This window comes from Rhea pennata, chromosome 8, assembly GCF_028389875.1.
Source record: "Rhea pennata isolate bPtePen1 chromosome 8, bPtePen1.pri, whole genome shotgun sequence".
Taxonomy (NCBI): Eukaryota; Metazoa; Chordata; class Aves; order Rheiformes; family Rheidae; genus Rhea; species Rhea pennata.
In genome coordinates this window covers 31718632-31734428 of record NC_084670.1, presented here as the reverse complement: position 1 = coordinate 31734428, position 15797 = coordinate 31718632, and the positions used below count along the sequence as shown (strand labels likewise).

The 15797-nt window shown below is 40.4% G+C and overlaps 1 protein-coding gene across 1 annotated transcript in view; it reads right to left on the bottom strand.

Moving 5' to 3' along the window:
- COP1 (COP1 E3 ubiquitin ligase) overlaps window positions 1-15797 on the bottom strand; it is a 133273-nt gene that overhangs the window by 75527 nt on the left and 41949 nt on the right. The window contains exon 12 of the mRNA XM_062581152.1: window positions 668-811. Coding sequence (XP_062437136.1) covers window positions 668-811 — 144 coding nt within the window. The remainder of the gene's footprint in view (window positions 1-667; window positions 812-15797) is intronic.

Sequence of the window (15797 nt, the reverse complement as noted above, 5' to 3'; positions counted from 1 at the left end):
TCAAATAAAAATGAGTTCAGTAGAAATGCTGAAGTTTTGTATTATAGTAGTGAATTGGTTTGACTTCCTATACTATTTATTTTTGAATTAAAAAAAAATCCTAATTCAAAACTTCTATTAAAGTTATGTTATCTGGATACATCCAGTTGAAGTTCTGAGAAGGTAGTCAATTTATTTCTTTAAGTCACTAAGATGACACTAGCACAAGGACTAGCAGCCTCTCAGCAGAGTGGAAAGGAACTGGTGAGTAGAGGGCAACATACGAATGAATTTACCAGCTATTATGAAGAACTGGGCACAAAAGTTACATTCAGACAAGCTAAGGCGTTACCTGTAGCATATCCACTACTCCATTCATACTCTCATTTAAACTCTGCAGGTATACAACAGCATTTGCATGGAACAAGAAGGTAATTTACCATATACTCCGTTCTCCTTATGACATCTAGGCCTGCTATTGCCTTGGATGAGCTTGGTGTACGCAGGTGTCAGTGCCTCTGCCACCCGATCCCACCCAGAGTTCAAAGCAAGCTTTCTAAGCTCTCTATCAGTTCCTCCTGCTTTCCACCCTTCCTTCCCTACAACACATTCCCACAACAGAACAGCAACTGCACACACAGACTAACGCAAAAGGCATTCCACATTTAAACGCAAAGTCAATGCCTACCTGATTTTGGAATTGCAGGTCATTTCATTCTCAGGGTAGTGAATATCCACCGCGTCTTGAATGACTGTACCATACTCATAGACTTTAATCTTCTTTGTCACCCCAGCAATGGCAAAGTAGTCACAGTCCCGGTCAAACTCAATACTGAGAACAAAAGCACAGATTGAGAACCATGTAACACCACACGTACTTACAAGCAGTATATTTTAACACCTAACTGGTCTCAGTATTGCAGAGCTGATAATCACAATTCTTTTGAAGAATACACTTAGTAAACACTGCATTCAAGGCAACTCAGTGTTGTCTGGCACATGCTCAAACACCATGGAGATCTTGCTTTTAGGCACCATTTGCTAATCCCCTCTTAAACTAGTTGATTTACTGAAATGGACTTTTTGTGGCAGCACAATCTCCCTCCTGCAGACGGTGCCTTTGTTCAGGCACTCCAAAGGTTTTTTCTGTTTAAGTACACCATCCACATTACGAGGTACCCAAACGTCAAGGCTGACAGCTCACCCTGGGAGGTACTTAAAATGTGACTGTGTGGTCTACCAACAACGTGCCATGGGAGGACTGCCGACTCATTTCTTTCAGTTGCCCTGTTCCCTCCCTCAGCTCTTCTGTAGGGCACCTTGGTGAACTCTATGCGTTAATGCACAGCATATCAGCACTTGTGCGGGAAAAAAAGAAAAAAAAAAGAAAAAAAAAAATTAAATTCCCTGAGCAGAGGGCTGAAGTGTATATCAGTACTGTAAAAACCTCACACAGTGCAACTTCCACCTAGGGCTGCTTGTGGAAACAGAGACACTCACTGCCTTGAACTGCAGGGCAAGTTCATAATAGATATCAATGAAGTCAGAAGTAAAAGCAGTCACCTTGTAATAAAGTTAAAGCTGCAAATGAGAAAACCCTGAGGTTGTACATGAAATACATGTGAGAAAAAGCATGGCAGCAGGTTACAAAAAGCTAACACTTTCACAGCTGAGAAAGGCTTTAAAGAAATTTATTACACATCTAATGGAGAATTAAAACTGCTTTCTAGAAGTACTTCCTTACTCAGAAAGGCTGCCTGCAGCCCGTGTTTCTTCACGCAGCTCGACCCACCTAGCTCCAGGAACACCGGCCTCGGCAAGGCAAGATACGGCACCGAAAGGGCACGGGAGCATTTGCTCTCCGAGCCCTCCGGCTGCTCTGACTGATAACCAGCTCCCCAAGTCTCTCGACTAACTGGTCTTCTACTACTCTCAGAGGTCTCTTCCAGGGCTCTGCTGCTCAGTAATTAACTTTGATGTCCATAATCCGTCTCATAATTTTCCCAGAAACCACCGTGTTTGTGAAATAGGCAGGAAGTTCTGAATGACAGCAGGGGAAAACAGTGCTTACAATCAGATTCCACGTTCATACAGCTTGAAAAATGCTGAGCAGAAGGCCTTAAGGTGCCTTTCCACACAGTTAGAAAGCACTAAACCAGTTACGAGAAGGGAGAGGGCTCTTCAGGCTGCCCTCATAGCTGTAAGGCCCAGAGTTTTCTCCCCCTCGTGATAGCTGAGAAGTTGAAGGCATTGCAGTACTTTCATATGGAAATAAATTTAAATAGCAATAGAGTTTTTGAATCTGTGTAAAGATGACACCAATGAGTTACTTTTTAAATAGAGAGAATAGATTGTTCATATGCAGCCCTATGATATAAAATTCAGTGAAACAGCTTGCAACTCTGTCGTCTCAGGTACCTAAAAATCTCCGAAGCAGCGGCAGGAAACAGCCCCAGTCACAAGTGCTTGCTTGCCATAGGGAAAACGGACTAGTTAGGCCAAGCTTGCAAATCCACAAGCCCATAGAAAAGGAAGAGAAAGAAATGTGTTTGGGAATGAAGTAAGCAAGCATGCATCTATTCATATGAAAGGGGAGAGGGAAAGAAAGCAGCTAGACTGCTTTCTCTCCCCCCCCCCATCAGATCTATCCTAGTCAAATCAATTTATATATATAATATATATATATATATATATATAAAAAACACATCATAAAAGCACTGCTCAGGTCTGCCTTGTCTTGTCAGCTCACTCTGCCCAATGAAAGAATTTTATAATCGGGGGCCTATATAACAAAGCAATGGATTTATCTGTACCACAACCTTAATTGAACTGCTGTATCAGCTACTGTTCACAGCCCTGTGGATTCTGGTACAGCACAGCTAGACTGATGGCAGCGACTCATCTACTTGGATTCAGCTTATATCCTCAGCCTTCTGCTGCTGAGGCGGGGGAAAGGGGAAGGAAATCCACAGAAAATAAAACCCCACTGTAATGTTTGGTAGAAAGCCAAGTTAGTAGAACAGAACAGAATCCTCTCTTACCTGAGGTGATTTTGTTTCTCTAACATTTACAAAGTAAACTCTTGAAGTAAAGACACACTGTAGACGTAACAAATGACTATCTCAATATGTCTATAAAAGTTAACATGTCACCAAAAGAATAATAAAAAGCAGCAACTAGTGATAGTTGATGATTAGACCTATGACCTTCAAACAGCCTCGAAGACACTGCAGGAAGAAAACTGATGCAGAAGTTAACTATCACCTGTAGAGATGTTCATCCGCCGCAAGAAAGGCAGGCTGATCTAACATAGCAAATTAACACACGCAGCTGCACCGTCTCCATGGCCTACGCACAGCGTGCAGCGCTAGTATAGTGAAATGCTCGTGTTTTCTCCCCGGCAGATTTTGGTAAACCCATTTAGCCACTATCCTCTGCGCTGACATTAGGAACAGTCGCAACTCAGAGCGACCGAGCTGAACGAGGCGGTGGCTCCTTCCTGCTCTGAACAAACGTGCTCACTCCGAGAAAACACAATGCACAGGGAAAAGCGATGGCCAGCGAGCTCACTGCAGGAAAGGAAGCAAGTATGAGAAGCCTCAGCTGAGAGCAAAGTGTAGTGCACAGACAGCAGCAGAAAGGAGAGAGTACAGGTCACAGCTAGAAGTTAATCATTAATATCTGCAATGATTTTTTTTTTGTGGGAAATTTACTTTGTTTTCTTAACATGCCCTCCTTCTCTATGCTATACATTCCATGCACAAAGAAATCTCAGTTCGTCTTTTCTGATGAGTCAAAAAAAGCTTCTAAATCATTGCAATGAAGATATCAAGAACAGAACAAAATTCAAGAACAGCGCCAGTGCATTTATTATTACTATTTTTAAAAGGAAACACTGGAGGTAAGCCACACATAACAGTCTAAACGTCCACAGATGTTCTTTCAGATTAGCTCTGATCCCTGCTCCTGAGAGATGTGCACACTAGGAATTATTGCTCCTCTTTCCTTTATTTCTTAAGAAGGAAAAATAAAAGGCTCTGACTAACCAAAGACTATCTAATTTTACACATGGAATCTTTTGGAGACACTAAAAATCTTGGGTATTTGGAAAAGATTTATCTATAGGCAACAGATTTCACTTACAAAAATTAAATTAGGAAGGAATCAATTGTCTTACTCCTGGAAAAATAGAGAAGCAATCTTTCCAAGTCTCAGGTAACTGCTTTCTTTTTCCTGATCACTAAGAAGCTAGTGACCAGCCTGCTGGGAAATATCACTGGAAGTTGTTGGAAAATAAGCAAGCCTAAGTAAACAAACTTAAGACCTTAGAGAGCACTCGCAGCTAACAAAAGGCTTTATGAAATGAATTGCTTCTGAAACGTGCCTGGAAGCTTGGCTTGATGCTGAGAGCAGACCTGTGGAGAAGCAATAAATAAAGAGTGTTTGCCACTTTTGCCGTTGTACAAAACCGCGGTACATTCGCATCCTGATGATGCATGCAGTTGTTTTCCACACCTCAGGGGGATGCACTGGAGCTGGAGAACACATACAGAAAGGCAGCTAAAACGATTACACGGATGGAGCAGCTGCCTTATGAGAAACACTATAAAGGCTCAGGGAACATAGGATCAGTGTTTAGGAAAGTGCCTCAGCCCTGACTTGGTACCAGATCTGCGAGCGCAGTGGCTGTCATTTTCACGCAGCTGACGACTTGGTCTCATGGGGATATATTTTCACCAAATATAACAGGGTCTTTCAATTCTATTTCTAACAATATGATGCTGTTTCTGTACCTCCAGTCCTATCCCCTACCTTACTATGGCCCTATATTCAACAGTAATATGGGTATGTTTGTTTATTTTTCAGGATTGCTCATTAGTGGGGAAAAAGGAGAGGGGGCAGCACATCAAAGCCCTCAGTTACATCCTAGGGGCTGTATTCCTCCCAGGTTTCCTACTTCTATGAGCTGCTTTTAAGAGCAAGTTTTTCCTCTTTGCTTACATTTCCTTAACAAAGTCTGTCTGTCTTTATGCTTCCACTCCCTGGCCTCTGAAGCACATCCTGCCAGTCTTCACAATCCCAAATTCCACTTCTTACAGCCTGTTTGCCTACTGCCAGGATCCATTTTGAGTTAAAGTCAAAAGATTAGAAATCTAGGTTGCAGTCCAACAGCATGACCAGCACTGCAGACTGTTCAGCACCTGAGACCAATGTGAACAACAAATTGGTATAAATATCACATTCCCCAGAGACTGCTTTTTACAGCAGACTTATTTTAGGCAAAGCAATTAGTGTCTAAGTATGCAGTAGCATACTAATTTGTAGATTTTGAAACAAAGCTATATTCAGGCATAAGAAGCTGCAATTAGTGATCATATTTTGCACTCCATCACCTCAAAGTCTAAGTTTTGTCACATATAGAAACAAAGGGTACTGAGACAAAGCATAAGTAGTTTCAATATGAAAATACTGTTGTGCTAAAGTTGAGTGGATGAACACATTTTTCTTTAATTGCTTAAAAACTTTATTTCAAAGCAACATTTGCATCAATCACTCATTTCTTCATATATTCAAATGTACCACTTAAATTAGGTCACTGTTGCTATCCCTAAGTCTTTAAGCTGCACTGCAGGAACAAGTATAGACCACTGTGGTGATCTATATGAATATGCCTCTAGTGTGGCACATTCATTATGTTCCATTCAAACAGCTGTCCCAGAAAATAAATTTTCCAAAATATAAGCTGAGTAAGAGTACCATGATCCCAGAGAGGTTACCTCAATACCTATATTTTAAGGAAAAACACCCCTTCAGCTCTCTAGACTGTATTTAACCTGTGTATCGACATAAAAGGAGAGCCCACTTAATGCATTCTATTATCACATCACACACACTTTCATGCCCAAGAAACAAACTGGTTAGATACAACCCCCAGATTAGCCAAAAGTTGCCAGATTTTTCTTCTAATCAAGCTAAAGGTGTCCTAGCTGTTATAATTATGGCCTTTTAATGGATCAGATTCAAGTCTAACATAGACCTGATAAAAACTTTTTTCAGTGGATGAGTCTCATCCCAAGAGATTACTTGACAGAGCACAGAACATTCTAAAAAGCTATTTAACCAATCACTTTGCAAAGGTTAAACCTGGTGTTTGTATATTCATTTGCTTCAAAAGGTAAACTGGATGCACTTTCTTCACCTGTAGGCAGTCCTAAATGATCTTTATGGGTATGAAAAGTAACAAAAAAAAAAGGGGGGGGGGAAGCTATAGGAATTCTCCACCTCCAAACTAATAAGCCCAAGCAGGCAACAAGTACACACACAAAAAAGATGTTCAAACAGGTCTAAAAGCTATCTGGAGGATGGAGGTGATCTTTAAAACTGCCCATCACTGATTTTGTGAATGACGACATCTCCTATGCCACAGTCTGGGATAGAAATGTTTTCTCCTCTGGACCAGAGCAGCCTGGGGTTAGAACCATCAAACTGAACAGATTTGGTCTTTCAAAGTTTCTAAGTGCCTTGATTTGTCTCTGGATTCTCACAAGATAAGAGCTCCCAGATACGAAGCCTCTGGAAAGTCTGAGTCATAAGTTAGTCACTAGGGTAATCTCAGTTATAGTAGCTGTGGGCTTAATCCAATAGAAAGGAAACATAGGGAGAACAGGAGAATATATACAGCTGTGTTAATTGAACAAAAGTACTTCAGTCCACAACCACCTCTGCGACTGTGTTTCACTTCCTACCACATGAAAACGAACATGTAAACAAATGAATGACTCAAACCAGAGAAATCCTTCCTATTCTCTGAGGGTTTGGCAGTTCTCTCAATTACTTCCCACCACCAAGAGCTCCATCACCCAAATCAATGACTAAATGCATATAATGAGGTTATTTTTATTTGGCCATGGGAAAAATCCTAGTGTTTTAGCACAAATCTTTAGGCCTGGGGTCCCTTCCAATACTACATATGCCCTACCTCAACATCCTGCTTTTCATGAGAAAAGATAACGGAGCCTCAGTTACAACTATTATTCACAGACCTCTATTTTAACCAAGTTCCCTTCTAGCAAGGGCAATTTACCTTATAAAGTGAGTTTTCCCACCCAAAATTAAGGATATCGTTTTCCATAAAGGAATACTGTTAGTTTTCCTATGCCCATGGCATGATTCTCCATCCATTAACAGAATGGCATCAAGAAAGAGGGAGCAGAAGGGCTTGGCAGTTCCAAGACAGCAGGAGCACAACTGAGAGAAACCTTGTTGACCACAGGGCATCGTATCTGCGAGCTGCACAGCTTCCTGAGCTGATACAGGTGAGTTCTTGTTTTTTTCACTGTTTGACTTTAAGAATCACAGTCAGCTTGCCACAACAGTGCACAAGGTAGATCTGGCTCTGAACCAAGGCAGTGGACGAAGGAGGATAGAGCAAGACTTCAGTTTTAACTTCACTGGACTTGCTGAAATGCTGGAGCCAACAGACAGTCTCTTCCCACTCATCTCCAGTAGATAACAACGCACTGAATTCCAGGAGATTCTACATGGCACCCTAAGAGCAGCACCAGCAGGGAAAATCAGTGTTCCTGTTGCAATGGTATCTCCCTCCTTCCCAGGGTGGGAGCATAAACAGGAACATTACCGACCAACAGTCCAGACTGCTACATTTTTTTGTTATGGCACATCTTTATACCAAGAGCACAAAGGACCGCAAGTCATTTTAGTTTGATGCTGTTTCTTGGAGCCATTAGGGATATTCCAGCATTAGGTTCTGCAGATGCTGTTTGAGAGCACGTCAGATACCTGCCCCTGTCATTGCACCTCTTTCCAGCTTTAATCATCACATAGGAAGAGCGCCTCTTAAGCAACCTTTATTCGTGGCATCAAAAACAGAAACTGAAGACTCAGTTCTTCATGGGTTGACTACCTTTTTGCTTCCAGGCTAATAGAAAGTTGTGAAAAACAGGGAAGGCCATTATCACTGGTCACTGAATTCTGCAGTGCACGAACAAGGGCAGACCTCAGTTCTGGGCTTCCCTTTCACTTAGGAATCTTGTTTTTAACATCTTTCTCACAGAAAGAATAGTCTAGAGTTTTATTTTGTTCCAACTGAGGAAAAGTATGGAAAAGTATAGAGAGAATCAAACCAAAAAATTTATATAGTTAGATTTAATACTGGGCCTACCTCATGCTAATAAAAATATCCTTTCATGTGTAATGAAATGCCATCAGTTCTAATAGAGACTAATATTCCCAATCCATAAAGAGCTTGTTTAAAGAATATTAAATGGGAATCAAAGAAGTTTGTAAGTTTAGTTCAATCTTAAGAGTTCCAAAATCAAAACAAGAGCTACTTTCATGCTTTGTCATTGCCAAATACAATAATATTATTCTTTTCTTTAATCCAGTGAGAGTATGTACTATGCTATGTAACTGTCCTTCCTGCAATAGCTAAACTTTGAGAACCAGGATCCTCTCTGCTGGGCGGGGGGAGAAACAAGGTGAAATGATCCTGGACCTAGCTCCTCCAAGTAAGAGCTGAGATCTCTCAGAAAGCTGCGATGGACTTACGACATAGGCTATAGAATAGCTATACAGCCTCATAGCCATTCTGTTCTACTCTGCAAGTTTTACGCACATGTGTATTCAGTGAACTTTGCTTAATTAGCATTAATGATGGGGAAGCCTATGGGGAACTACTGAATTTTGCAAGCAACTGAATACAAAGCGTATTGATGAAAAGCCTCTTTACTGCTAGGCGATGCTCTTCTGCATGCTGACGAGAAGACGACAACAATCCCAGGGTTTATATGCCAGATACACAACAGTACAATGAGCCAAAGTCAAGCAAAAAGCTACCATGCAAGTTAATGAGGATTAGATTCAGTTTTTCCACACACACCACATTAAATAAGCTAAAGCAGAAAAATGTTAACTAAAAATGCCAGCAGTTAAATGCAGAATGTTTCTTATGACGCTATTTAAAATTCCAGGCAAATTATCAGTCTGTCCGCTGTAACATTTTGCACACGCTATGCATATTTGAAAAACAGTATCTCCCAGCTGGGCTGAGACAACACATTACAAGCAGCTCTGACAATAGTGTGAGAACTGCCTCAAAGATGCAAAATACTATGGTGGAAGAAGTTTTAAACCTCCAATCCTATTCACCTTCCTCCTCTTTCTGCACTCATGCTTGGGAAACATTTCTTGGAAGGGACAACCGTAGCCTCTTCCCAAACTGCAAATGGAACAGGTTTCAGGGAGGGAACACATAAAGACTAATTCAGGGCAGTTGCAAGGTTGTCTGCACAACAGTATTAGCTTATCAAAATAATGCTATCGAGTAGGATGGAACTCAGTCTCTTGGGATAAACACTGAAGTGCCTTCTACATTTATTTTAAAGGTTGGAAACTCATTTTCTACTACACCAAAGATATTATTTTTTCAGTTTATTAACCTGGGCTTCTGAATTCATCTGACACCGCCATCAGCTTGTCTGCCAGACACCCTGTAGCAGAGCATCCGGAAGGACAGCCGGAGACAGTAACCTCTTTAGATGCCTCAGCTAAATCCAACAGGCTTGGTGGACCAGGGCACTGGCTTTCATAAACATCAACTCTATACACCGCAGATGAGCAGTCCAGAGGAGCCAGAGAATGGCTTGAAACAATTAATTCTGATGGTCTTGCTGCCTGGCAGTGACTGAACGAGGCTAAATGCCATTTGAAACATTTTCAGTCCGACTGCCAAATTGGTTTCGGGAGATTATTTTGATGGTATTTTGAATCTTTTTTGGTCAGTGTTCTCTACACTATCCACACCTAACTATTTAGAAAAAATTAAAGGTACTGATGGATATTGTTTCACACAGTTTCAAACGGAGAAATTTGATCCTGCTTCCACCTTCTTTTTTATAAATGTATACACGTGCATATTATAGCTATCTAAGAATATCAGGTGTCTCTCCTTAAGCTATTCTACAAAATACCTAAGCAACATACAAATTCCAAGTATTCTTGTCTTACAGCCTGTTATTAATGTATTAATACATGTAATTAATTATGTATTTATTAATATTGTCTGTGTTAATATTTATCATTAGCTCAAGGCTTTGATGTGCCTTAGCAGACCACTTAAGTCATTTTTTTAATAATGATCCACCATAACAAATTAACTCCCCTAGAAAGCAAGAAAAGAAAAAAAAATCCAGGGACATTAATTCTTTTCCGATTATCTTCTACTAGCAAAGCGAGGCATTTCCTACAAATACTGCTAGAGAATTAAGAGCAATGTAGCAAAATGACAAACTTGTGCTCTGCTAAGGATGCGCTTTGTTTCTTCAAGAAGTTAGATGCAAAATTCACTGTGTCAGTGCTCAACATCAAAAGAAAGTTGTGAAATTGTGGGAAGGTGGGGGGGGGGGGGAAGGACAGAAGTTATGGGAAATCTCTCCTTGCCTTTTATCAGTGCTTTCCTCATGAAGCTTCCAAATAGAAGCTGCTGTGAAACTGCAGCCTTCACGGTTTGCCAGTTAAAGTCAAAACACAACACTAGTGCCTGATGATGGCCACCTGGTAGGGAACACAAGGAGAACAGAAGAGGAGCAGCCTCACAGAAAAGATTTTTGTTCTGATAACGAAAGAGGTAGCTGCAACGACGCAATGCCACTTCTACATGCTATGTACCCTCCATCCTAAAAATTAATCTCAGAGGGGACATTCTTGACATGGTAGCACTCATTTTTAAATTTCTGCACTCTTACAAGACTATTCCTCAGCAAGACCCCAGTCTCATCCTAATAACTCGACTGTATTGCATTTAACCTGCATTCTTAAGCAGAGGATCCCAGAGTATTTTGCATGAATTTCACTTTGCACGATATGTGCAAAACCACATGAGCCACTTGCTTCTCCTCAAGACCTAAGGCCAGAAGATGATACTTGGCAAAAAGTTGGGAACAGAACTTCAAGTTTTAATAACCAGGTCATGTGCCTTTCATCAAGAGTATAGGAAGACTTGGAAAAGGTAATGGGGGGGGGGGGGGAAGTAGGGGAAAGAAATAAATCAAGGTGAGAATGATTTTTTTAAAAAATCTTTTAAACTGCATTTAAAGACAAACTGCTTTCATAGAATCAGTAAGGTTGGAAGGGACCTCTGGAGATCATCAGGGTCACCTCAGCAGGGTCACCTAGAGCATGTCAGACAGGGTTGCAGCCAGGCGGGCCTTGAAGATCTCCAGAGAAGGAGACTCCACAACCTCTCTGGGCAACCTGTCCCAGGGCTCCGTCATGCTCACAGGAAAGAAATTCTCCCTCACGTTCAGGCAGAACTTCCTATGCTTTACATAATGATACAATACCTAAGAATATAGGTTAATTCAAGCTAGAAGAAACCTTGGGAGGTCTCTGATCCAGCCTTCCGCTCAAAGCACAGTCAGGCCTTTGGCCAGACTCAGGGCTTTACTCAGTTGACTACTGAAAACCCCCAAGGACGGATGTTTCTGCAAAACCTGAGCAAGCTGCTCCAGTACTTGACTACCTAGTGCTGTAGCTGATCAACACATGCACAAGGCAATTTTCTACTGCATGTATAAATTAGCTTAAATAACTCAAAGTTATAAAAAAAGAGGAATGATCAAGAAAAGCAATCACTACCTAATACATCTGGTTTAAAAACTGATTGCCAAACTGGTTAAGTATGCTACAATATCTTATAGATTGTTCATTTTAAAAAAGCACAAAATTTGATTTAAATTTTTTAAAAAGTCATCTAATTATCTGCAGCTGGAGACAGCTTTGAAGTATTAAGATTTCTGGAAAAGGATCTTCCTACTAGCAGACAGTCTGAAATTACTAGGAAAAATAAGGTCCCACTGGTGGCTGTGAAACTTTCATTCATTAACTTACCAATTTCAAATTATGTAAATTTTATCCCTAAAAGTGAAAGCTCATGTAGATTCAAGAGCTACTTTCTGACTCACTTTGTAAGTGCACTCACTGTGCAGTGTCAAAGTCATCATAAGATTTACTTTTTTCAGTCAAGACTGGAGATAGATAGTAGCTGACATTTCTTTTCAGGTTTCATAGCCTCTTTTGTACTGAAAGTCTATCTGTAGGACTTTGAGAGTTATATTACTGAGTGGAGACTGCCCTAAATTCAGAGCTCTGACATCTATATAACCCTTCTTCTGGTTACAAATCATACCTAACCTCTGCTCAAGGGATCCAGACCACAATTATGCCTTAGAAAATCTCTCAGCTCAGCATTCAAGAGAAAAAGAAAGTAAAGTTCTCATGTAAAATAAGGTAACAAAACGACAGAAGAGATACAGGCTTTAAACAGAGGTAGGATATTACACTTTAAGTTTCCTTTGTAATCTTGAAGTTAAAGCCTCTTTATCCAAGCATTTCTTTTTTCCTTTCAGTTGCAGGAATACTCAGAATAAGATAGATTGTTCCACAACTTTAAACTAACAAAAAACACCCCACTGATTTAACACAGATGTAATAAATAATCTCATTTCTCTTCTTCTCAAAAAGCAGCATCTACTGTACTCTAAAACAAACTCATTCACACATTTATCTTCATCACAAAAACAGAAGCACTGCTAGGTCACAAACTTAAAAAAAAAAAAAAAAAGGCTCAGTTAATCCAAACCAGTCCAGTGCATTGAAAAAAAAAAAAAAAAAAAAAGGAAGAAAAAAGAAAAAGAAAAAAAGAAAAGCTAGTGATGGTTGACACAGAACTGAAGAGTACCTTATTAAGCATGGATCTCAATTTACATGGAAAAGCACTTTTAGTCCAAAGTTAAAAGGGGGAAAAAAACAGAATAGGTTCAGTGAATAAATGGAAAACATACTCTTAATGGATTTTTTTCTTTTAATCTTACCTTCGAAAGGATTCAAAGGAAGGATTTCAGTTCACTTTATTGAAAGGCTCAACACAAAAATATGATCTTGAAATGGTGACCTAACCATATGGTTTGAATGCTAAGAAAAGCCTCTTCGTATCCTGTCCATTACTTGGAGGTAATGCAACAAAAAGCAGTATAAAAACAGCAGACCCCCACAGCAAGAAGCCAAACCCCAAAAGCAAGAACCACTGCAGCTTGATCTGAAGCTCCAGCAGAGGAGTTCAGTACAGTTTCAGCAGAACAAGGACAACACTGACGCGTTCCTTTGAGTGTATCACTAAGCTCCTAAGCAAACATAGCCTTAGTTGTGCAAACCCGTTTGGGCATCCTTTTGAGACCTTTCAGAGAAGCAGATAGCCAGCCCAGAAGAATTTGAAATCCAAGTGGATTACAAAAAGCTGACAACCATTTACCTGAAGATCCAGGGCTTTCTGGGACACAAGTACCCATGTTTCTACCAGCCTTGGAAACTACCCAGTAGGGAGAACCAGCTTCCTGATAACCAGGTTTCAGACAGAGTTTTTGCCGTAGTCCGTTTCTTGGATTTTTCTGCCTTTTTTTTTTTCTTTTTCTTTTTTAGTATGAAAGACTGCCACATTATTCTCTGAAGGCCTCTGACAGCACTAAAGCAATTTTCTACATAAATCATTGTAATGCTAACGCTGCAGTTTACAGTCTCATCTTTAGAAGAAAGCCTTCTACTATTTACTGCCACAGTAGGTAGAGAGAAGAAAAGTTAAGCTTTGATGACTGTTCTGTCTGATGGCATAATACATGGAAAAATTATTCCTTAGCCCAGTTCTAACAAATCTTAATATACTTGTGAAAACTGGATAAGTAACTTTATAAAAAGAGATTTGAGTATACAAAAAACATCCACCATATTGAAGTACATGTCCATTCGTATTGCAAATATGCTGAAAGTCTCCCTAATGTTAAAGCAATGCTGAGTGACTGACCACTTCAAAGCCCTGGATATGTTTTCATTGAACATCCTTCCCCCTCAATCTCAACTATTCTTGGAAGGAGGAAAGAAGAAAAAGAGGGAGGGTTCCAGTTTTCATTTGCAAGCACTGTTTCTAAGCAGAGTAAGGAAGTTCTTCGTTGGACTTATGATCTTAATTCAAAAACACGCATGCAGCAAGCCACTTTGGTTAAAGACGACAGAGCCTAGGTATCAGCCATGCAGCAGCAGTCTCCCACCCCCTCGTACCTCCTGGATGCAGCCCTGCTCCGGCGGCACTGCAAACGTCGGCTGCCACCGTGTGGATGCTGCCCACAGAGCATAGCTGAGGTGGAGCCAGCAAGCGTGGAGAAGCGGGGCTCAAAGCTTGCCTTTTTGGGCAAAGTGATTTCCAGACTTGGGAAATCTGGCATTGTGGAGTCAAACATTGATTTGTATTTTCATTCCAAAAGAAAACTGCAGCGCTCTTGGTACTTCCCCAGAATTTTTACTAACACCATCATATGCAGGCATGCACGTTGTGTTACCTATGACCTTTTACTCATCCCTGCAAAGTCTGGTCATTCATAAACATGCTCGCGGCAAGGAGCTCTGGAGAATACTGGCGTTCAGTTTAGGAGCTTTGTGTTTGCTTATATACACCATCCTAATTACTCTTTCATTCTGTTACCATAAATCCATTTCCCCCCCCCCCCACTTCTAAATAACTATCAAGATTTTGCAGATACTGTACACATTTCCATTGTCTTTCTTCTAACACAAGCCTAACATACCTTAAAAGCCTCTTTGGTTTGCATTGCTTTAACTGAGCATGAAGTTCACTCACTGGATGTCAAACTGCAGTGGCTTAAACAGACACCCTCGCACTCTGTCAGTTTGTAACATCAGTTTCTTTTCTTTCTTTTTCTTAAACCACATTCACCAAATTAAGTACAAGGAAGTTCAACTTTGTGTCAGTTCTACTTTTATTCTTAAACACGTTTCAAATATTCATTTTAAATATAGGGGCTTTTTTAAATTGAGGAAGATTCGTTTCTTAATTGCTTTAAGTGTATAGGTCTCAACAGCAATTGCTAGCCAGTAAGACTTGTTTTTTTGTCATTATTTCTAGTGTTCTCTGCAGCACGCCCCATGAACAGATTCAGGGCTCAGCACAGTGGACCAGAAAAAACAGTAAGACTTTTCACTGCATTTCTCTCACTAACAAGGCTTTTTAAAGCCTCTGATAATTAATTAATTTGGTCTATCTGTAGGCACCTAAAAGTTGTTCTTTTATTACCCTGAACTGCCAGCGCCAAGATACGCACCTCCCACTTACTAGATTCACAGATTCTCTCTGAACTTGAGCCTACTAATTTGGCAGAAGAATGGTGAACACCAGAAGTGTTGGCCAACATACATTATATGAAAACTCTTAACAGATTCAAACTTCAAAGGAACTTTTTGTATAGCCAAAAGCTAACGTGAGCTACAACAGCAGCACACTGAGCAGCCCTGTTTTACCAAAGCACTTAAGGACATGCTCAAATGTGAACAGATTTACTCAGCTCACATACTAAAAACCTGAAGATAAATAAAAAGTATAGGCGGGGGAGAACATTAAGCTGTAAGCCAAGATATTTTCTGGTTAAATGCATTTAACATTAAATAACTACTGTTACTAGCACTGGCTTGGAGGATGGCCCCCATATAACTTCATTTTAGCAACAATAAACCACATACTTTTCAAATGTTTATTTCGCCCAAGAATTTTATTCTAATGCCTTCAAAACGGGAGTGAGATTTACTGCCTTTCCAGCATTTTCTAACCAAATACCACAAAAATGCTGCTCTTGCAGAATGTCAAGGAGAAGAGAAAGGGCAAGAGAGCAAAATCCAATCCACGCTGAACGTAGCTAAGGAAGTTTGTCTACAGTGCAGCGAGATTCCCATCAGCATTT